General features: G+C 41.5%; 1 protein-coding gene across 1 annotated transcript in view; it reads left to right on the plus strand.

Moving 5' to 3' along the window:
* Nucleotides 1–24,175, plus strand: part of DNAH8 (dynein axonemal heavy chain 8) — a 295,615-nt gene that overhangs the window by 65,148 nt on the left and 206,292 nt on the right. Inside the window, exons 19-23 of the mRNA XM_036248715.1 lie at nt 2,347–2,482; nt 3,636–3,751; nt 15,759–15,865; nt 20,745–20,820; nt 22,026–22,209. Coding sequence (XP_036104608.1) covers nt 2,347–2,482; nt 3,636–3,751; nt 15,759–15,865; nt 20,745–20,820; nt 22,026–22,209 — 619 coding nt within the window. The remainder of the gene's footprint in view (nt 1–2,346; nt 2,483–3,635; nt 3,752–15,758; nt 15,866–20,744; nt 20,821–22,025; nt 22,210–24,175) is intronic.

A 24,175-nucleotide genomic window follows, 5' to 3' on the forward strand; every position in this document is an offset into this window, starting at 1 on the left:
TTTTGAGTTGTAATTGTTCTTTCTGTGTTCTAGATATTAGTCCCTTATCAGATATGTAATTTTCATTTTTTTCTTACATTCTGTGGATTGTCTTTGCACTTTCTTGATGTTGTCCTATGAAGTCCAAAAGTTTTTGTTTTTTTTTTTAATTTTGATGATGCCCAATTTACCTTCTTTTCTTTTGTTGCTGTTTTTGGTGGTGTAGCTAAGACGACTTTAGTTAATCCAAGATTATGGAGATCTATGCCTTTGTTTTCTTTTTTTCTTTTTTGTAAATTAAATTTATTGGGTTGAATTTATTGTGCACCCATCACCCCAAGCAAAGTCTCTTTCCGTCCCCCTCCCCCCACTTTGTACCTCCACCTACCTCCAAGCCCCCCTTCCCTCTGGCTATCACCATTCTGTTGTCTGTCTTTCTGCAATATGTATGTGTGTGTGTGTGTTTGCTTAATCCCTTCAACCTTCTTATATTCAGTCCCCCAACCCCCTCCCCTCTGACCTGTCAGTCTATTCCATGTTCCCATGATGCTGTTTCTAGTTTGTTCATCAGTTTATTTTGTTTATTAGATTCCACATATAAGTGAGATCCTATAGCATTTGTCTTTCTCTCACTGACTTATTTTCACTTAGCATAATACTCTCCAGGTCCATCCATGCTGTCTCGAAAGGTAAGATTTCCTTTGCCTGTGTTTTCTTTTAAGAGTTTTATAGTTTTAGCCTGTACATTTAGGTCTGTGACTCACTGTGAGTTAATTTTTGTGTATGGTGCAAGGAAAAGGTTCCATTGCATTCTTTTGCAAGTAGATATTCAGTAGTCCCAGTAGATAACAGTTGTCGAATCCTGTTAACTTTATTATTATTATATAGTATTGGAAGCACCCAGAAGAATTATGTGGCATCCCCTCATTTGTTTTAGTGGGCATATTCTTTTTAAAAGATTACTTTGTGTAATGAATTAATTAATTTTTTGAGGTTTCTGAGGGATCAGGGTATTGCCCAAGTAAACCTGTGTGTTCAATCTGTCACGTTTAACTTATAGTATCTGGTTCTTTTCTTAGGGGATTTCAAAGGAAGCAGGGATTGCTGATCGTGTAAACTTTGTTTACATTCACACGTGTGAACACGTGTTTACATGTGGTCAGTCCGCCAGGATCAGCTAGAAGTATCTACTTGCTTACCACTCATTTCCCAACTAGACTGAAGTGGCTCTGGGCCACCACTGTCATTCCAGTGTTTGACATCGTGTGGAATGATTAGAAAGGGGAGAAGGAATGAATAATGGAGCAAAGTCAGAAGAGTTGCTGGGGGTGCAGAGGATCAGCAAATGTCTTCAGGGAGGAGGAGGAAGAGGAACACCATTTCCCCTGAGACTGGGAAAAGATGGGGGTGGGTTCTGATACAGATGAGGTGGTATAAAATCAGAGTGACAAACTCAAGAGTATCTCCCTCTATCTAGTAGCCAAGAAAGGAACACATGAGGGCAGCCTGTGGGGAGTATGGAGACTTGTAAGGCTCGTCTGCAGCGAGGTTTGCATGGACAGGCTCGACTCGGCTGTTCCCATTGACCTCTCTTTTCTAAAATGTATGGATATTGTGGACACGTCAAAAGACTTATTTAATTTTATAAACCTGTTTTCTCTTTTGAATTGAACTAGTTCTCAACTTCTTCCTTAAGCCTCTTCCGACTATTAAAAGGATTTAGAAAGACAAAGCACAGGTTTAATCAGTCAAAGTTGGCCTCAAACCTCCATTTTTACCACCCGCTGTGTGACCTTGGACTAATGTCTTATTCTTTCTGAGCCTCAGTGTTCACATCTGTGAAGTGGGGAACAATAATATTACCTACCCCAATAGCTTACCATTTAATTAAAGTAGTTAATATACACAAAGCTCTGACATTTTGATGCCTGACATACAACACCACACTCATGCAAAAACCTCATCTCATTCGAATCTCAGCAACACTTTGGATTGTCCTGTTTCAAACCACTTCTCATATTTACCTTTTGACATTATCATCACTCTGCTTCTTCGGCCTTCTTTTTTTATCATATAAATGTGGGTGTACATGTCTGTGTGTGACTGAGTTAGATAAAGGCCAAAGACTTTATGAGACTGAGGACCTTCAGATTATGAAGGCCAAAGACTTTAAATTTTACTTCTTTCTCCTCCTTTTCTTGGCACGGGTCATAGCAGCCGTGCCCCTGACAGTTCTGGATCTGAAACGTTATGCCGTTGGCACCTACCTCTAGTTATTCTCAAGTGGTGTTAATTATAGCTGTATTAAGACTTCTCACAGTATTTTTAAAGTACCTGAAAATTAATAGTCATTTCTTTATTTAATAGACATATACCAAGGAGTGGGCTGACGTTCTAAACCACAAAAGTAAGCATGTGGAAGAAGCTGTCAAAGAGCTTATATCAATATTTGAGACTATTGATGAAGTTAAGTACAGTGGGAAACCAGCAAAACAGGTACCAGGTAATTTTAGTAGCTATAATGTTTGAATCACAAGAGTCACAGATATGTTCGCAAGTAGACGCCTTCTGCTTAGCAGGAACCAAAATCCCAGCCTCCCAGAGAGAAAGCAAAGCAGGTGCTCAGCATAAACCCAAACCACATGGTCTGCATGAACTGCATAGGTGCGGCGAGCCCTTTTAGTTAGAGCAGAGATTTTCACCTGGCGTGCCTCAGCATTTATACAACATGCAACACCTGGCTATTTAGTCAGGGGCACTGACCTCTTTTCCTGTAGATTGTCAAATATGATAACAGCCAGCGCGACACTAGCCATCTGGTGTGCATGAATCAAACTCATACCTATTTTTTTTTTTTTTGTCAGATTGGCAAAAACTATATTTTTGGTGTGCCGCGAAATTTTAGTAATTCGTTTATGTGTGCCATGAGATGAAAAGGTTGAAAATCGCTGAGTTAGAGAATGATGGAAACTCTTCTGAAACCCAAATTCCCAGATGCCAAGCAAGGACCAACCTTGCAAGCAGGGCTTTTAAGGGATATAAAAGTCTCAGGTCTGCTGTACTAACTCTCTCTCTGCCCCCTCACCTCCCCCCTCCTCTGTGCAGCGTTGTAAAAGATCTGGAGCCATTTTTGTTGTCACACGGCAAGGGTTTCTAGGGGGTAAACATCAGGGATGCTGCTGAGTATCCAAAGTGCTCAGGACAGCCCCACCGCCAAGAACGTCAGCGGTGCTGAGGATGAGAAACTCTGAGCCTGAACAGTGACCCACAGCGTGTCTCCTTTCCCGTAGAGTTGTCCCGCTGAGCTTAATGAGTTTTCCTCAGAAGTGTCAACACACACAAATATCAGCTCATTAAATTATAAAACTCAAAAAGTAAATAAATATTTTGGAAAGATAGTATGTAAAACCCTCCTTAAATGTTTCTTAATTCTAGATACTTAGAGTATATTTAAAGAGTATATTTCTCAGTAGAATAGCGATTTTATTGAGGTGGGAGATTTAAACTGAATTCAAAGATGATTCCGATGGAACAAATTTCAAATTTTTAAATTAAGAACTTTCAAAGAAGGGTTTTTAAAGAAGTTTTGACCATATATAATAAGCCAAAATGCTCAACATTAAATGTTATGTTTTTGTTTTGTGTCTTATCTGTAGAACAAAGGAAGCATGTTGCTTTTGGAAGTGAGGCAGAAGAGGGTGAAAACCTTGATTATGAGAATAATGTTGTGACTGAGGTTGCTGTGAATGATAAAGAAGATGAATTTAAAAAGGTATTTATTGTGAAACAGCCTCATTGAATTTCACAGACTTGTGACTCATAGGATTGTAGATAACACTGAATGGTGCTTCCTCCAGGAGGTTCTATAACCAACTTAAGTGAATTTCTAACTAATTTGTAACAAAACCCAGAAAATGTAATTTTCAATTCTACACTGTGGAATCTGGCAAGATATAGCAATCTTTATAGTTTTCCCAAACTTCATCAACTTTTTTTTGTTTGTTTGTTTGTTTTTTTTTAAACTTATCTTTATTGTTGAATGTATTACAAATTCCCCGCCCCCCCATTGATCCCTCCTCCCCAACCCCGCCCCCCTCCTGCCTTCCCCACACTGTGTCTATTGGTTATGCATATATGCATAGGAGTTCTTTGGTTTATCTCTTTCCACCCCTCCCCCCTTCCCTTTGAGGTTTATCAGTCTAACAATCGATTTGTACTTCTTAATCCCTTCATCTTTTTCACCCATCCACCCAGGCCCCTCCCATCTGGCAAGCAACAAAAAGTTCTCTGTATCTATGAATCTGTTTCTGTTTTGCATGCTTATTTCGTTTGTAGATTCAATTGTTGATAGATATGTATTTATTGCCATATTTTTATTCATATTTTTGTTCTTCTCCCTCAAGAAGACCCTTCAACATTTCATATAGTACTGGTTTGGTGGTGATTAACTCCTTTAGCTTTTTCTTGTCTCGGAAACTCTTGATATGTCCATCAATTCTAAATGATAGCTTTGCAGGATAGAGTAATCTTGGTTGTAGGTTGTTGCTTTTCATCACCTTGAATATCTTTTGCCACTCTTTTCTGGCCTGCAAAGTTTCTTTTGAGAAATTGGCTGACAGTCTTAAGGGTGCTCCTTTGTAGGTAGCTAACAGCTTTTCTCCTGCTGCATTTAAGATTCTCTCTTTGTGTTTATTAACCTTTGGCATTGTGATGATGATGTGTCTTGGTGTGGACCTCTTCAGGTTCCTCTTGTTTGGGACTCTCTGTGCTTCCTGGACTTGTATGTCTGCTTCCTTCACCAAGTTAGGGAAGTTTTCTGCCATTATTTTTTCAAATAGGTTTTCAATTTCTTGCTCTCTCTCTTCTCTTTCTGGCACCCCCAAGAGGTGAAAGTTGGTATCCTTGAAGTTGTCCCAGAGGCTCTTAACACTGTTCTCATTTTTTTTTTTATCCTCACCCGAGGACATTTTTTTGTTTTTTGTTCAGATAGAGTGGGAGGGAGAGAGAGGAAAAGAGAGAGAATCTTCGATGTGAAAGGGACACATCGAGTGGCTGCCACCCGCACGATCTAACCAGGGCCGGGGACAAACTGCAACCAAGGTACATGCCCTTAGTGGAAACCGAACCCAGGTCTCTCTGGACCGCAGGCCGACACTCTAACCGCTGAGCCAAACCGGCCAGGGCTGTTCTCATTTTTTTAAATTCTCTTTTTTTTTTTTTGCTGTTCTGATTGGGTGTTTTTTGCTTCCTTATATTCCAAATCGAAGATTTGCTTCTTGGCTTCACCTACTCTACTATTGATATCCAGTAAATTTTTTTTTATTTTAGTTAGTGCATTCTTTATTTCTGACTTGTTCTTTTTTATGTTGTTGATGTTCTCACTAAGTTCCTTGTAGGTCTCCTTAAGTTCCTTGAAGGTCTCATTAAGTTCCTTGAGCATTCTTATAACCAGTGTTTTGAACTCTGCATCTGATCGCTTATTTCCATTTTGTTTAGTTCTTTTCCTGAAATTTTGTTCCATTCTTTCACTTGGGATGTGTTTCTTTGTCTCCTCATTTTGGCTGCTTCCCTGTTTGTTTCTATGTATTAGATAGAGTTGCTATGTCTCCTAGGCTTTGTAGGGTGGCCTATTGTTGTAGGTGTCCTATAGGATCCAGTGGCACACCCCAGCTGGGCCCTCAAAGGCGCACCCCTAGTGTGGACTGTACATCCTTCTGTTATAATTGAGTCTTGATTACTGTTGGCACATCAATGGGAGGGATTTACTCAGGCTGATCAGCTGCAAGGACTGGCTGTGCCCACTGACCACTGGCCTCTGAGTCCCTTGGAGGATCAGCTGTGCAGGGCCCAACACACGGAGCAAGACTTACTTCAGCACGGCTCTGATACCCACTGAGTCCCCTAATTGAGTGTGCCACTTGTGGAGGTGGTTGAGTGGTGGTTTCGATGTGGTCTGAAGCTGTCCACTGAGTGTGCTGGCTCTGGGGCAAGGTCAGCCTCTGCCTGTGTTCACTCGAGGACCGGGATCTGCATTTATAAGGAGCACCATGGATAGCCTGCAGACTCTCCCCCAGGAGAGAACCTGAGTGGGCAGACTTGCACATTGTGTTGAGCAGTGTTGAGAATGAAGGTTGAGAAGGAGGCACAGGGTTTTTACTCCTTCAGCCTCACCCTTCTGGTCGCATCAGTGCTGGATGCCACTGCACATTGGTGCTAATTCTTGCTTTCCTTGCTCCTGCCAGTCTTCTTCTTCTTTTTTTTTTTTTATCCTCACCCGAGGATATTTTTCCACTTTTTGTTCAGGTAGAGTGGGAGGGAGAGAGAGGAACAGAGAGAGAGAAATATCGATGTGAAAGGGACACATCGAGTGGCTGCCACCCGCACAACCAACCAGGGCCGGGGACAAACTGCAACCGAGGTACATGCCCTTAGCGGGAACCGAACCCGGGTCTCTCGGGACCGCAGGCCGACGCTCTAACCGCTGAGCCAAACTGGCCAGGGCCTGCCAGTCTTCTTTTAGCCGTGACGCTCATCTTCTTTTCATTCTTTCTCTATTTTACTTTCTTTTACGTTCTTTTTTTCCACCTTTAATTTTTATTATAATTCTGTAATACAGTTACCTGTTTCTACGGAAAAATGATACAACAAATACATTCAAAGTTTAGTTAGACCATATTCCCGTCAAAAGGTAACCATTTTTTCCCATTGATTTATATTTATTTATTTTTATTTTTTATTTTCATTATTTTTTTAAATTTTTATTATTGAATGTATTACAGATGTTCCTCATTTTTCCCCCATTGATGCCCTCCTCCCCACTCCTGCCCCCCTCCCACCTTTTCCCACACTATTGTCTATGTTTATTGGTTATGCATATAAGTTCTTTGGTTTATTTCTTCCCAGCCCCCCAACCCCTTTCCCTTAGAGGTTTGTCAGTCTAGCAATGAATTTGTACTTCTTAATCCCTTCACCTTTTTCACCCATTCCCCTCAAACTACCTCCCATCTGGCAACCAACAAAATGTTCTCTGTATCTATGAGAATGTTTCTGTTCTACCTGTTCATTTTGTTTGTAGATTCCATTGTTGATAGATATGTATTCATTCCCATTTTGTTTGTTCATATATATATATATTTTTTTCAAAAAGACCCTTCATCATTTCATATAATAACGGTTTGGTGGTGATGAACTCCTTTAACTTTTTCTTGTCTGGGAAACTCTTTCTATGGCCATCGATTCTAAACGACAGCTTTGCAGGATAGAGTAATCTTGGTTGTAGGTTCTTGCTTTTCATCACTCTGAATATTTCTTGCCACTCCCTTCTGGCCTGCAAAGTTTCTTTTGAGAAATTAGCTGACAGTCTTATGGGAATTCCCTTGTAGGTAACTAGCTGCTTTCTCTTGCTGCTTTTAAGATTCTCTCTTTGTCTTGAACCTTTTGCATTTTGATGATGATGTGTCTTGGTGTGAGACTCTTGAGGTTCATCTTGTTTGGGACTCTCTGTGATTCCTGGACTTGTATGTCTGTTTCCTTCACCAAGTTAGGAAAGTTTTCTGCCAATATTGTTTCAAACAGGTTTTCAATTTCTTGTTCTCGCTCTTCTCCTTCGGGCACCCCCAAGATGCGAATGTTGGCACACTTGAAGTTGTCCCAAAGGCTCCTTACACTATCCTCATTTTTTTGGATTCTTTTTTCTTTTTGCTGTTCTGATTGGGGATTTTTTGCTTCCTTATATTCCAAATCAATGGTTTGCTGCTTGGCTTTATGTACTCTACTATTGAATTTGTGTAAATTATTCTTTATTTCAGTTAATGCCTCCTTCATTTCTGACTGGTCCTTTTTTATGCTCTTGAGGTCCTCACTAAGTTCACTGAGGTTCTCACTAAGTTCATTGAGCATCCTTATAAGCAGTATTTTGAACTCAGCATCTGTTAGGTTGCTTATCTCCATTTCGCTTAGTTCTTTTCTAGGGGTTTTGTTCTGTTCTTTCATTTAGGATCTGTTTCTTTGTTTCCTCATTTTGGCTGCCTCCTTGTGTTTGTTTCTGTGTATTACTTAATGAGAGGTATGGGGCTCGCTGAGACCAGATGCTGCTCGTTTGAAAGAATTTAGGAAAACCTGAAGCAGGATCCAAGACAGGCCAATCCTATGGTGAAGCAAGTGGCAACAGCTTGGGTGGGCCTGAAAGTTGGGTGGGGCGGGGCCTCAGGAAATCACCAGGGCGGGGCTACCAGTGTGAGCCAGGTTGCTGGAGTCCCAGATATGGGGACTGTTTGCCGCCCCAGGGAAGGGCTCACCAAAGGAACAAAGGCCTCTTACAGCACGTTTGTCCTGGAGAAAGCCCCCTCTCCAACCTTCGCTCCAGTGCCAAACAGCTCAGTTCTTCCCTGTATGTCTCTGGTGCCTCTCGTGCTGCCTCCCCTCCAAGCTTAGAGGGAGTGAGTCTGATAAGTCTGTGTGCGGGCCCTTTAAGGAGCTGCATGGGGCTCCAGCTGCGTCAACCTCCCTGAGCCTGTTTCCGCTGCTTTTTCCAGCCAGAAGTGATGGGGATTCTCTTCCTAGCACTGGAACCCTGAGCGGGACACCTGGTGTGGGACAGGGACCCCTCAGTCCTCAGGGAGGACCTTCCCAACCCAGATGTCCTCCTGATTTTTATCTGCCACACATGGGTGTGGGACCAGCCCGTCCGCCTCCGCCCCTCCTACCAGTCTTGATGTGGCTGTTGCTTTAATTCCGTAGTTGTAGGACTTCCATTCATTTTGATTTCAGGCGGTTTTGAATGATGGTTGTTCTGTAGTTTAGTTGTAACTTTGATGTGGTTGTGGGAGGACGTGATACCGCGTTTACCTACCCGCCATCTTCAACAACTAGGTCTCTTTTATGCTCTTTAACGCACACTGTAATATGTACAGTTTTGGAAATAAATGGCCCACATTTGTTCCACTTTCACCTTCTTGTTAAAATATGTCAGCAATTGATAGGAAACTGTCCTGCTGAGTCTCAATTTTAGCTGTGGATTTCTGCTCTGAACCATTCACCAGGCCATGTTAGCAGTCTGCAGGAGTCAGCTGGAGCCTGAAAGGTGGTCCCATGCCAGCAGCCTTACTCTTCTCATTGCATTCCCTTCGACGCTGGCTGGGGTCCTCCGAGCAAGACTGAGTGCCATCAGAGCCCTTCAAATTGGGGGACTACCTGGGGCTGCATCAGTTCAGTCACCTCCTGAGTAGCCTCTGCCTCTCAAATCCTTCCATATGGCTGTCTCAATGGTCTCTCTAACATAAATATCTGATTATGTCACATTCATGCTTTAGCTTGATAACTCACCCACCCTGACCTACTCTTCTTTGTTTATACTGGCTGAGCCTCCCTTCTGACCCAACTCAACCCAACTCACCCACCCAGTCCCAAAGGGGCAGGGTGTAGAGTGGAGAGGAATAGCATGGGCAGAGACTGGCCCTGGGTGAGTAAGCAAGGCCTGGTGCCCAGATCCCTGCCCAGGTTCAATACTTGGCTATGCTTTGACCCATAAACTTGCTTCTTCCCTACAAGGAAAGAAGGGCTTGGAGAGAGGGGCAAACCATGGTCCCAGGACAGTGCAAGTTTCATCCCATATACTTTGGTATTGTACATTTTATTTTTAATTTTTTTATTAATTTATTTTTGTTACAGATATTTCTCCTTCCCCCCCATTGACACCCTCCTCCTGATCCTCCCTGCCCCATCCCCAGCATTGTTGTATATGTCCATGGTTACATATACATGCATAGAAGTTCTGTGGTTTATCTCTTCCCTCCCCCACGACCCCGTCTTCTGAGGTTTGTCAGTCTGTACCCTAATTCTATGTCTCTGGGTCTATTTTGTTCATCAGCTTGTTTTGTTCATTATATCCCACAAATAAGTGAGATCATGTGATATTTGTCTTTCTCTGATTGGCTTGTTTCACTTAGGATAATACTCTCCAGGTCCCTCCATAATTTCTATGTCATTTATTTCTGCTCTGATCTTTACTATTTCTTTCTTTCTACTTGCTCTGGGTTTTTCTTTTTGTTAACTTTCTAGTTCTTTAAGTTGTAGGGTTAGGAAGTCAATTAGGAATTTTTCTTGTTTCTTGAGGTAGGCCTGTATTGCTATGAACTTCCCTCTTGGGACTGTTTTTACTGCGTCCCATAGATTTTGTGTTGTAGTGTGGTCATTTTCATTGGTTTCCAGGAAGTTTTTAATTTCTTTCTTAATCTCCTTGGTAAGCCATTTGTTGTTTAATAACATGCTATATAGCCTCCATGTGTTTGAATGCTTTTATTGTAATTGATTTCTAGTTTCATGCCATTGTGATCTAAGAGGATGCTTGATATGATTTCAATCTTCTTGAATTTGTACTTAGTTGGTGTCATAACATGTGGTCTATCTTCGAGAATGTCCCATGTGCACTTGAGAATGTATATTCTGCAGCTTTGAGGTGAAATGTTCTGTAAATAACAATTAAGTCCAACTGATCTAGTTTGTCATTTAAGGACTCTGTGTCCTTGTTATTTTTTGTCTAGGATATCTATCCAGTGGTGTCAGTGGGGTGTTAAAATCACCCACTGTGATTGTATTGCTATTGTTCTCTCCCTTGAAGTCCTCCAGAAGTTTTTTAGTATATTTTGATGCTCCTATATTTGGTGCATCTATGTTTACCAGGGTTATATCCTCTTGTTGGATTGATCCCTTTAATATTATGTAGTGACCTTCTTTGTCTCTTGTTATGGCCCTCGTTTTGAAGTCTATTTTATCAGATATGAGTATTGCTACACTGGCTTTTTTTTTTTTTCATTTCCATTTGCTTGGAAATTTTTTTTCCACCCCTTTACTTTCATCCTGTGCCTTTTTTTTGTGAGGTGGGTCTCTTGTAGACAGCATATATATGGGTTGTGTTCTTATCTAGTCAGCTACCCTGTGTCTTTTGATTGGGGGCATTTAAGCCATTTACATTTAATGTTATTATTGATAGATACTTATTAGTTGCCAGTTTTATTTTATGCCTGTGTTCCTCTTTCTCTCTCTGTTTCTTCTCCTTCTTAAAACAGTCCCTTTAGCACTTCTTGCAGTGCTGGTTTGGTGGTGGTAAATTCCTTTAGCTTTTTATTATCTGTGAAGCTCTTTATTTCTCCTTCAATTTTGAATGAAAGCCTTGCTGGATAGAGTAGTTTTGGATTCAGACCCTTGCCTTTCATTACTTTGTATACTTCATGCCACTCTCTTCTGGCCTATAGTGTTTCTATTGAGAAATCAGCTGACAGTCTAATGGGAGCTCCCTTGTAGGTAACTTTCTGTCTCTCTCTTGCATCCTTTAAGATTCTTTGTTTGTCTTTAATATTTGCCATTTTAATTATGATGTGTCTAGCTGTGGGTTCTTTTGGGGTTCAACTTGCTTGGGACTCTCAGTGTTTCCTGGACTTGTGTGATTTTTTTCCTTCACCAATTTAGGAAAGTTTTCTGTCATTATTTCTTGAAACAGGTTCTCTATTCCTTTTTCTGATTCTTCTCCTTCCAGTACCCCTATTATGCAAATGTTATTACATTTCGTATTGTCGCAAAGCTCCCTTAATCTCTCCTCCTGCTTTTTAATTTTTTTTCCCCATTTGCTGCTCTATTCAGGTGTTTTTTTCTACCTTGTCTTCTAACTCGCTGACTCGATCTTCAGCTTCTTCTAACTTACTATTGAACCCTTCTAAGGTATTTTTCATAACAGTTATGTCATTCTTTATTTCTTCTTAATTTTTTTTTTTTTGGTTCTTTTATTTTTTATTTTTTATTTTTTCCAAATCTTTATTGTTGGATGTAAAATGTATTACAGATGTTCCACATTTTTCCCCCATTGACCCCCTCCTCCCCACTCCCGCCCCCCTCCCACCTTTTCCCACACTATTGTCTGTGTCCATTGGTTATGCATATAAGTTCTTTGGTTTATTTCTTCCCACCCCCCAACCCCTTTCCCTTTGAGGTTTGTCAGTCTAGCAATGAATTTGTGCTTCTTAATCCCTTCACCTTTTTCACCCATTCCATCAACCCCCTTCCCAACTGGCAACCAACAAAATGTTCTCTGTATCTATGAGAATGTTTCTGTTCTTCCTGTTCATTTTGTTTGTAGATTCCATTGTTGATAGATATGTATTCATTCCCATTTTGTTTGTTCATACATTTTATCTTTTTCTTCAAAAAGACCCTTCATCATTTCATATAATAACGGTTTGGTGGTGATGAACTCCTTTAACTTTTTCTTGTCTGGGAAAGTTTTTATATGTCCATCAATTCTAAATGACAGCTTTGCAGGATAGAGCAATTTTGGTTGTAGGTTCTTGCTTTTCATCACTCTGAATATTTCTTGCCACTCCCTTCTGGCCTGCAAAGTTTCTTTTGAGAAATCAGCTGACAGCCTAATGGGTACTCCCTTGTAGGTAACGAGCTGCCTTTCTCTTGCTGCTTTTAAGATTCTCTCTTTGTCTTGAACCTTTTGCATTTTGATGATGATGTGTCTTGGTGTGAGACTCTTGGGGTTCATCTTGTTTGGGACTCTCTGTGCTTCCTGGACTTGTATGTCTGTTTCCTTCACCAAGTTAGGAAAGTTTTCTGCCATTATTGTTTCAAACAGGTTTTCGATTTCTTGTTCTCTCTCTTCTCCTTCGGGCACCCCCAAGATGCGAATGTTGGCACGCTTGTAGTTGTCCCAGAGGCTCCTTACACTATCCTCATTTTTTTGGATTCTTTTTTCTTTTTGCTGTTCTGATTGGGCATTTTTTGCTTCCTTATATTCCAAATCGATGGTTTGCTCCTTGGATTTACATACTCTATTGTTGAAGCTGTGTAAATTATTCTTTATTTCAGTTAATGCCTCCTTTAATTCTAACTGTGTATCCATGATTTCTAACTGGTCCTTTTTTATGCTCTTGAAGCCCTCCCTAAGTTCACTGAGGTTCTCACTAAGTTCATTGAGCATCCTTATAAGCAGTATTTTGAACTCAGTATCTGTTAGGTTGCTTATCTCCCTTTCGCTTAGTTCTTTTATTGGGGTTTTGTTCTGTTCTTTCATTTGGGACCTGTTTCTTTGTCTCCTCATTTTGGCTGCCTCCCTGTGTTTGTTTCTGTGTATTACTTAATGAGAGGTATGGGGCTCGCTGAGACCCGGTGCTGCTCGTTTGAAAGAATTTAGGAAAAACCTGAAGCAGGAACCAAGACCGGCCAATCCTATGGTTAAGCAAGTGGCAACAGCTTGAAAGTTGTGTGGGGCGGGGCGGGGCCTCAGGGAGTCAGCAGGGCGGGGCTACTAGTGTGAGCCAGGTTGCTGGAGTCCCAGATATGGCGGCTGTCTGCCACCCCAGGGAAGGGCTCACCAAAGGAACAAAGGCCTCTTACAGCACGTTTGTCCCCGAGGAAGCCCCCTCTGCAGCGCTCACTCCAGTGCCAAACAGCTCAGTTCTTCCCTGTATGTCTCTGGCGCCCCTCGAGCTGCCTTCCCTCTGAGCTTAGAGGGAGAGAGTCCGATAAGTCCGTGCGCGGGCCCTTTAAGGAGCTGCCTGGGGCTCCAGCCGCTTCAGCCTCCCTGAGCCTCAGTTTCCACTGTTTTTTCCAGCCAGAAGTTATGGGGACTTCTCTTCCTGGCACTGGAACCCTGAACAGGGCACCTGGTGTGGGACGGGGACCCCTCAGTCCTCAGGAAGGACCTTCCCAGCCGCGGGAGCCTCGTGATTTTTATCCACCACGCTTGGGTGTGGGACCAGCCCGTCTCGCCGCCTCCGCCCGTCCTACCAGTCTGGATGTAGCTGCTTTTTTTTTTCTTAGTTCCGTAGTTGTACGACTTCCATTCAGCTTGATTTCAGGCGGTTTTGAATGATGGTTGTTCTGTAGTTTAGTTGTAACTTTGATGTGGTTGTGGGAGGACGCAATACCACGTTTACCTACGCCACCATCTTAACCGGAAGTCATTTCTTCTTAATTTTTATTCATAGCTTTTACCTCCTTTTTCAAGCCGGTGTAGTTTCCACTGAGCTCTTCATAATTCTTACTAAGTTGTTTGTAGTTCTCACTAAATTGTTTGAACATCCTTAAAATCATTGCTTTGAATTCTTTATCTGACAAATTGCTTTCTTCCATTTCCTGCAGTTCCTTTTCTGGTGAGTCCTCCTTTTTTTTCATTTGGGTATTGTTTCTTTGTCTCACCATTTTAGCAGTCTGGTAGTTCTAGGCCCAGTGAGGAATGTTGGAATGTGTAGGCAGGACAGTGTGTATCAAATAAGGCTGCTGTGCCTCCCAGACTGTTTTGGTGTGTGGTACCTCTTGCATGCTCTGGGTCCTGGAGGATTGATAACTGGTGGCTGGTATTGGTCTGTTGTGTTAGGCACTCTTGGGGTGCATGCAGCGCGGGTCCCGCTGGTGCACAGCTGGAGTGCATGGTACCTACTAGTGTGTTTCTGGGGTGCATGGGTCCTCCTGGTGGACTGCTAGGATATGTTGCTCCCTGGTGGGACTCAGTTCCTGTTTAGTCGCTGCTGGGGGCGACTGTCAGCTCCCGGTTTGCACTACTACTACTGCTGCTGTTGCCAGGGGGTGCTCTCAGATCCCAAACCTCTGCTGCTGTTGGGGAATGAGAATGCTCAGCTCCTGGGACTTTGCTGCTGCTGGGGGAGGAGCTCCACTCCAATTCACTGCTGCAGTTATCAGGGACAGGTCTCAGCTGCCCGAGGCATGCTGCTGCTTGGGCTGGGGCACCACTTCTGATCAGCCTCTGTTGATGCCACGGGGGATGGGTCTTGGCTGCCGATATGTGCTGCTGCTGCCTGGGGATGAATGACTGCTCCTGAGCCTCTGCTGCTGGGGGTGTTTTGGCTCCAGAGCCTCAGCTGCTGTTGGGGGTGGGGCTCCACTTCTGTTCAGTTACTGCTGCTGTTGGGGAAGGTGCTGGGCTCCCAGCCTGTTGCAGCTACTGCAGCAGGCACCTTGATAGTGCCACTACTGTGCACTCGTCCACGTTGACACAGTGGAGTCTTCTGGTCCGATGGTGCAAGGCACTCTGGTGGACTCAGGTTGTTTGGCCTTAGCTGCTCCCCACTGCCTCCTCCCAGAGAGGACCAGGGCTCTTCCAAAATGGCGGAACCTCCTGGCCCTGCAGGGAGAAGCTCCCTGACAAGCTGCTTACCATAGTAGCTGGCTGCTCCCCGTCTACAGCACAGGAACCCTCTACCCCACGTTTCTGCACTGCTCAAGGTTGCTCATCCACACTCATGTCCACTCACACTCTTCCTCACATTTGCTCAACTCTCACACATTCACCCTTGCTCCGGTCCTGCCCACCGCCATCTTCTCAATTTGAAGGAAAAAAAAAATTGGTATTTTGCATTTTAAAATATGTTTATCCACCAAGCGAACATTTTGAGGATGAGACTATCCCCTTCTGCCCACACCGCTAAGCATTAAGTGTACTACACTTAGAAAGTGCCTCAGTTTTGTCAAGTGAATTACTGAGTATTGAGCAAACCATGATTACTTTGAAAAAGGCATTTTTGAGTTTTGGCTTTTCAGTAAGTAAGTCCTTATGGTTTGCTAGGGTGTTTATGAAAGCAAACTTTTCATATAAAAAAGATAAACAAGTAATTTAGAGTTGAACTTATTTCTACAATATAATAAAAATTTTACAGTTCATGGTTTTTCATCATTCACATGACACTTCTAATATTGCGTTCTTGCTTTGGAGGTTTCAGAGTTTTTATCTTTTGTACCAAATGTAATGTGCTTTCTTATTACAGGAATGTAAAGAGGTCTATGCTTACTTCTCTCATCAATTACTAGACAGTCTTCAAAAAGCTACACGGTTATCTTTGGATACAATGAAAAGAAGAATATTTGTTTCAAGGCAAGTTGAAAATATACTAAATATGTCTGGTAATATTAACTGTCATAACTTAATGCTAATAAAAGCATGTCTATTTTATTTAAAAAATTTTAAAATTTGAAATATAGCTTTGATGAAAAGACTGTATGAAAATATAAGGGTAATATTGCCAAAATAGTGATCAAATGAACAACCAAGTTCCTAGCAGTCAGACCAAGATGAAGAACACGGAATAGGACCTGTCCGCTTACTGGTGCTCTCAGGCTCACCCAAAGGTAATACTGTCCTGAACTTAATGTTTATCATTGTCTTGGTTTTCCTTAGAGTTTACCATGTATTTCATCCCTAACCAGTGCATCATTTAACTTAGCCTATTTTGGACTATATTCAGCATTATGTTTTTGAGGTTCATCTATGTTGATATAATTTTTGTCACTGCTGTATGATTGGAGTGTACACATTCTGTTTTTCTGTTCTGCTGGTGATGGTCATTCGGGCTGTTTCCAGTTTGGGCTACTGTAGATAAAACCTCTCTGAACATTCTTGTGCCTGTCTCCCTGCTGCACTGCGAGGAGTGGAATGTCTGGGCCCTCGGGTGTGTGCATGCCTCACTTTACCAGGCAAGAACTAGCATGAGAGGCCCATGGGGCCCCATCCTTGCACACAGTTGGTTTATTCAATTAAAAATGTCTTGTGAGGATAGAGGAAATTGCATCCCACTGGATTTTCAATGACCATTTTCCTGGTTACTACTGAGGTGAACAGTTACATGTTCATGGGCCATTTGTGCTTTCTCTTCCTTAAAATGTGTGTTTCCCTTTCCTTCCCTTTCTTCCTCCCCTCTCCTCCCTCCCTTCCCTTCTGTTTCCCTCTCCCCCTTCTGCCCTCTCCCCCTCCTCCTCCTCTTCCTCCTCCTCTTTCTCTCTCTCTCTTTCTGATGGGTTGGATTTATTTATCAATGCTCTCAAAATATTAGTTTGTTGATGATAATATAGCAAATATCTTCTCTCTGTTGTGCCAGTCTTCATTGTCTTTATGGTATCCTTTGCTGAATTTAAAAACATTCACTTTTATCAGTCTGTTCTTTAAAATAGTCTAATTTATCAGTCTTTTTATTTGTAATTTGTGACTTTTATGTCTTTTAAAAGAAAGATTTTTCTACTTCATAATGTCTTCTAAAAATTTTGTAGTATTATCTTTTTTTGTTGTTGCTGTTAATCCTTACCCAAGGATATTTTTACATTGATTTGTAGATAGAGATAGAATAGAAGGGAGGGAGGGAAGGAAGGAGAGAGAGAGAGAGAGAGAGAGAGAGAGAAACATCAATTGGTTGCCTCCCACACAACCCCAGCTGGGGCCATGAATCAAACCTGCAACCCACTTATGTGCCGTTGGCCGGGAATCAAACCCTTGACATTTTGGTCTGAGGGAAGACGCACTAACCACTGAGCAAAACCATGGGTATAGTTTTATCTCTTACATTTAGTGATTTAATCTACATGGTATTGATTTTTGTATTTAGTGTGAGGTAGGAAACCTACCATATGATTTTTTCCATATGATTAATTAACCAAGCAAAAGTTGTTGAAAAGCAATTTTTTCTTTTGGGAGGGTTATTTAAATTACATTGAATCTTTGCATATATTTGGAGAGAATTAGCATCCTTATAGTATTGAATCTCCCATCCAGAATCATGGATTATCAAAATCATGGATTTATTTGTCTTATTTAATATTTTTCAACAAAGTTCTATAAGTTTCTGTGTAAAAGTCTTGCATACTTTTGTTAGATTTATTCCTTGGCTGTTCATTGCTGTTAGATTTTATTCCTTGGCTATTCATTGCTGAATTTTAATTTAGTTGCATTATTAAAATTTCACTATGTGATTGTAAACTTGTCAAATTTTCCTTCTGTTTTGGTCAGTTCTTGTTTAATGTATTTTAAGACTGCCATTAGATACATACAAGGTCATAGTAGTTAGATCTGCTTAGAGCTCTGTTCCTTTTTGGTGAACCTCTTTATCCATATTAATCCTGATTCCTCATATTCTTTTTAGTTTATCATCAATTTTACTTTTGCAGCTATTTTGTATATCTTTTTCTGTCCCTTCATTTACATCTTGCTATGCAGTTTTTGTTTACTTCTTAAAATCATCGTATACCTGATTCTTTTATTCAATCTGATTATCTTGGCCATTTTTAAAAACAGAGTTTTTAGTCTATTTACATTTGCTGTGATTTTCTGATATAGTTACACTTAATAATTTATGACATTTTATTTTATTTTATTTTATTTATTTTTTTTAATCCTCACTCGAGGACATTTTTTTGTTTTTTGTTCAGGTAGAGCGGGAGGGAGAGAGAGGAACAGAGAGAGGGAGAGAAACATCGACATGAAAGGGACACATCGAGTGGCTGCCACCCGCACGACCGACCAGGGCCAGGGACAAACTGCAACCGAGGTACGCGCCCTTAGCGGGAACCGAACCTGGGTCTCTCAGGACCACAGGCCGACGCTCTAACCGCTGAGCCAAACCGGCCAGGGCTGACATTTTATTTTGTGTTTTCTGCTTACTGTCCTTTTTCTTTGGTTTATTTAATTTTCTCTGTTATCTTTTTGATGGGTAATTTCCCCTTTAATAATCTTTCCCATACTTCCATTCTTAAGAAGTTACCCTTAAATTTAGAATGCACATATTTAGCTCCAGCTTCAAAAGGTACTGCCTATAGTTTTTTAGTTTTCTAATCTTGTTTCTAACTACAAGGTTCTTGGCATGCTTTACTCACTGAACTGTACCTACCATATCATTGCTACTTGATGGTTCAATTTTACCTTTTCCTGAACACTCAAAAAATATTTATCTATTGGCATATTTTATTAAAATCTTCAGGTTCGTGTGTATTTCTTATCCCACTGGTTCCTTAGTGGGGAGGTTTGAGGCGTAAACTCTCTTATTCTTCATTTTGAGTCTAAAAGTGCCCTTTTTGCTCTCCTACTTTCATGACAAGTTTGGCTGGATAAAAATTTTTTGTTTGTCTCTCAGCACTTTGAAAGCACTTCTTCATTTTGTTCTGATCTATTTGTTGCTGATGAGATGTCTGCAGTAAGTCTAATGGAAGATTGTTTTTCAGCCTGGATGTTCTGCAGTTTTCTCTTCCTGTGCGGAGTTGTCTTTATTCAATCCTGCCTTGTTCTCAGAGTGCACGTTCTATTTGAAGGCTTATTGTGTTCCTTAATCCTGGAAAATCCCCAGCAATTTCCTCTTCAGTTATTGCTTCTGGGACATTCTCTTCTTATGGAACCCCTAGGAGCTGCAGATCGAATGGATTGACCACATAATTTATTGTGGTCACTCTTTTTGGTGAGGGGCACGGTTCAGATGAAGGGTCAGGACAGATTTAATCCAGAGCTGCCTTGGGCACACCAGATGTGTGGTCATCTCAAGTGCTGGGGCCTCTCCTCCTTATCTCCTGCTGCTCTATCATATATTTCATCTTTTTGCATTTCTGGGCTACATTATGGGCTAGTATCTCTGTGTCTAGTATAAGGTGATTTCATCTGTTGCATCTTAAGCATTTCAATGAATACGTATTCTTATCCTTCAGGTGTTGTATCATTTATGCCTTTTTAGTTTAGCAGTTCTTTTATTTTATTTTATTTGTTTTGTTTGTTTTTTGGAAGGTAGCCTTCTTTTATATCTTTGTACATTTTCATTGTTCTTATTTTAGAGTTTGTCACACTTCTCTACATTGATTTTCATCATTTTTGAGCGTTTGTCTGTCCTTCCCTGTCTCTCCGTCTAGGAGTTTCTCTTTAGCCTCCACATGACCCCGGGGCCTGGAACATGGGGCCAGGTCTTACTGGTTCACAGTTATTGCCCCCTGAAGAGGTACTGGGATGTAACGGGCTTGGCTGGGAGCATACAAGAGGCCCAGCTCAGTTGCTTATTGGGGTGCTGTGCCTTTGCTTCTGTCACCCAGGCCCTCATCTTCTGGAAAAACTGTAGCTGCAGGCAGTAGGTGGTATGTATAAATGGAAGTGTGTTTTTTCAGTAAGGTCAGCATTTCTTGCTATGGAAAGCTTACCGTCACTATCATTTTGTCTGGGATGAGGACAGAGGTCCAGGCAGAGGGAGATGACTGAACTCACTGGTGGCTCTGATAGGTGCCCATGACCTGCACTCGTGTGTTTGTATGTCTCTGTACTTCTGTCTGAGCATGAGTGATACAGTTTAAAAAGGAAGTGTTTGGAAAGCGTTGACCAAAGCCTCCTGTTTAATCTTACAAAAAAAAATATAGAAAAGTATATGAAGGTATATACTTTTTGTTGGTGATCTCGTCCAACATCTGTTACAGGGCTGAGAAAAAAGAATGCTTTTAGTAAACATTATTAAATGGTTATGACTAACAGGGAACAACATTAAAATGCTAAAAAATACATATGAGACTTACTTTTTTTTTAATCCTCACCCAGGGATCTTTTTTCATTTATCTTCAGATAGAGTGGGAGGGAGGGAGGGAGAGAGGGGGCGTGAAACATCGATGTGAGAGACTGGTTGCCTCGTGCACAAGCCCAACCAGGGCCGGGGATTGAACCACAACCAAGGTATGTGCCCTTGACCAAAATTGAACCTGCAACTCTTTGGTCTGCGGGCTGACGCTCTAACCACTGAGTTAAAAAGGCCAGGGCAAGATTCAGTATTTTACTTCTAAGACTATTAAGTCTCTGTGTTTCCTTGGCTCTCTGAAATGTATGGTTTCTTTATACATAACATTCTCTTCACGTAATTCAGTATTTTGAAAATGGTCTTTATTTTTCTAGGATTGAGTATTGTAGCATAGCAAGCTATTTATAAAGTCTTAGGTTAAGGTTTATCAGCCAAATGTCCATCTTATTACAGTGTATATGGACGGAAGCGGTCAGAAGCTGTCATTTCCTTTATAAAAACTGAAGTCCATCTTGCGATTCCTAATGTGGTAAGAGTGATCAAGTTAGCCAGGGTAACACAATGGTATGTGGGTGACACATTTGAGAGGGGTGGCAATGGAACTGAACCCCATTTGTGGTAACCTCTTGGTCCTATGTATTTTTTGACCTCACCTCAGTTTTTAACAAAAATAGAAACCTTGTCATTAATATCTATTATAAAAAACTGCTCTGCTAGCTCACGGTGTGTTGAAGGTTGATGTCACAGCGGAGTAAAGCATCTGTTCCACCATCAGTTAGAAAATATTCTAAAAATGTTGCTTTTTCTTACTTCAAACATTACATGATCTAAATAAGACCATCTCTGAAGTCCAAATCCCTACCCCAAACACACGACCGTGAGGCAACCTGCTGAGGACAGAAATGGAGAGAGCCTGTGCCCGGAGCACCATGGAACCTCGTGCTTCCTCGTGGCTCTTATCTCTGCCATCACCCCACCTGTGTATTGGCATCTGGAATCAAAGCCACACAGGATGACTGAGGGGCATTCCCTGAGGGGCCTTGGAACTAGGCCAGGCAGGGACGTGAGTCACCTAACTCTCCATCCACACGTTCTGGCCTTCTGGAGGACAGCTCCTTTGCTTGTTTGGCACAGTCAGAGAACGGAGGTCAGACTCCTGGCAGTATGGCTTCTTCAGTTATTTTGCTTCATGGACACCCAACACACAGTCCACAATTTTTATTTTTATTTTTATTGTTTATCCTCACCCGAGGACATTTTTGCTTTCATCTTCAGATAGAGTGGGAGGGAGGGAGGGAGAGAGAGAGAGAGAGAGAGAGAGAGAGAGAGAGAGAGAGAAACATCATTGTGAGAGAGACACATGGACTGGCCAACACCCACATGACCCCAACTGGGGCCAGGGACAAACTGCAACCGAGGTACGTGCCCTTAGCAGGAACTGAACCCAGGTCTCTCTGAATCGCGGCTGACACTCTAACCGCTGAGTCAAACCGGCCAGGGCAACAATTTTTGGTTGCATCCAGCCACCCTCACAGGGAAGGGAGGACAAGTACTGTGCTTGACTTAGTGCCTGCGTGGCCTCTGCACACGCCTCTCCTGAAGCAGCCTTTTCCTGAGCTAGCTGAAGCTTTCCCAGCTCGGGGAGGGGTGCGTGCGGAGAGTGGGAGTGGTGAGAAGCAGAGGGATGGGCTGTAGGTGCCAGCAGAACCAGGAACTTGTTTTTTCTCTCCACAGGTCATGGTTCCGAGTTTGGATGACATTCAGCAGGCCATTAACCGCATGATCCAGTTAACCCTGGAGGTCAGCAGAGGAGTGGCTCACTGGGGGCAGCAGCAGATCCGTCACAAGGCTCTCATGACCAGTGCCAGCCGTACCACTACGGACACGACCTTTGCAGGCACAGGAAAGAAGGAAGAAAGTAAGAGTGTTAAATCTCAGACCAACAGAATCTTTAAATTACAGCAATTAATAAGTGCTCTTCTCTGATTCTTCCTGGGTATGACTATATGTGTGTGTGTGTGTGTGTGTGTGTGTGTGTGTGTGTATATATAGTCACATATATTTTTAAAAGTCACTTTTTACTATTTTTTTTCTTTTTTTATTCTCACCTGAGGACATTTTTTTTCATTTTTTTTGTTCAGATAGAGTGGGAGGGAGAGAGAGGAAGAAAGAGAGAGAGAGAAACATCAACGTGAAAGTGACACATCAAGTGGCTGCCACCCGCACGACCCAACCAGGGCCGGCGATAAACTGCAACCGAGGTACATGCCCTTAGCGGGAATCAAACCTCGGTCTCTCTGGACCGCAGGCCGACGCTCTAACTGCTGAATCATACTGGCCAGGGCAATTTTTAAAAGTCATTTTTATATGTTTACTTTTTAAGTTTTGCATTTAAAAAACTAGTGTTCTTCCTATCTTAACATACAGACATTTCTTTCCAGATTTGGGTGGTGGGTGAATTAAGGATTTTTATCATGGTTCTACTATCATAATTTTCATTTCAAAGTTAAAAATTAATACAGGAGCATTGTATTTTTATCATAAATATAGATGGCTAGAACATGGTGCTTAGAAGGTTTGGGTCATGTGTTCCTTGTATATAAACTACACATAAACTATTCCCTTAAGTAATTATGAGTGTGATATGACACTCACTCAAAATTCCAGGGACATTTTTGGACACTTTCTTATGGAGAAAGCCAAACTACTACTACTATCACTGTCCTTCCTTCCTTCTTTCTCTCTCTCTAAAATTAATAAAAACATATCCTTGGGTGAGCATTTAAAAAAATGAAGTTGGACTTTTATCTCATGCCATACATAAAAATTCATTCAAAGTGAATTATAGAAGAACTAAAACTATAAAAAATTTAGAAGAAAACAAGCAATCAGTATGTCCTACTGATTTTAGAGAGAGGAGAAGGAAGGCAGAGAGAGAGAGAGAGAGAGAGAGAGAGAGAGAAATATCAAGAGAAAGAAACATTGATGTATGAGAGAAACATCCATTGGTTGCCTCCTGTATGCGCCCCCATTGAGGATGGAACCTGCAACAACCCAGGCATGTGCCCTGACTGGGAATAGAACTGGCATCCTTTCGGTGCACAGGATGGTGCTCCAGCCTACCGAGCCACACCAGCCAGGTCTACACAAGGATTTTTTTTAGATATGACAGCAAGAGCATGATCCATAAAAGAAAAATATTGATAGTTTGAACTTCATTCAAATTAAAAACCTTGGCTCTTCAGAAGATACAATTAGAAAAATTAAAAAGAGAAGCCACAGATTGGGAAAAAATGTTTGCAAATCACACATCTGATAAAGTGCTTGTGTTCAAAATATAAAAAGCATTCTTAAAGCTAAATAATAATAACAAAAGATTAGACAGCTCAGCAAAGAAGATATATGAATGGCTAATAAACACATGAAAAGATGCTCAACATCTTTAGTTGTTAGGAAAATACAAATTTAATAAACCATGATGAGATACCACTAGACACTAATTAGAATGGCTTAAATTTTAAAAAAATGATAGTTGACAATACCAATTGTTGACAGAGAACTTGTAACTCTGATGCAAAGAAGTAAAGGACTTATTTGCAGAAAACTACAGGACATTGAAAAAAGAAATAGAGGAAGATATAAAAAAGTGGAAGCACATACCTTGTTCATGGAATGGAAGAATTAACATCATTAAATTGTCCATACTACCCAAACCAATCTATAGATTCAATGAAATCCCCATCAAAATACCAACAACATATTTCACAGAACTAGAACAAATACTTCAAAAGTTCAGACTTCTGGTCAAGATGGTGGCATAGCGTCCTCCCACAACCACATCAAAGTTACAACTAAACTATAGAACAACCATCATTCAAAACTGC

Source organism: Molossus molossus, unplaced genomic scaffold (assembly GCF_014108415.1).
Source record: "Molossus molossus isolate mMolMol1 unplaced genomic scaffold, mMolMol1.p scaffold_m16_p_8, whole genome shotgun sequence".
Classification (NCBI taxonomy): Eukaryota; Metazoa; Chordata; class Mammalia; order Chiroptera; family Molossidae; genus Molossus; species Molossus molossus.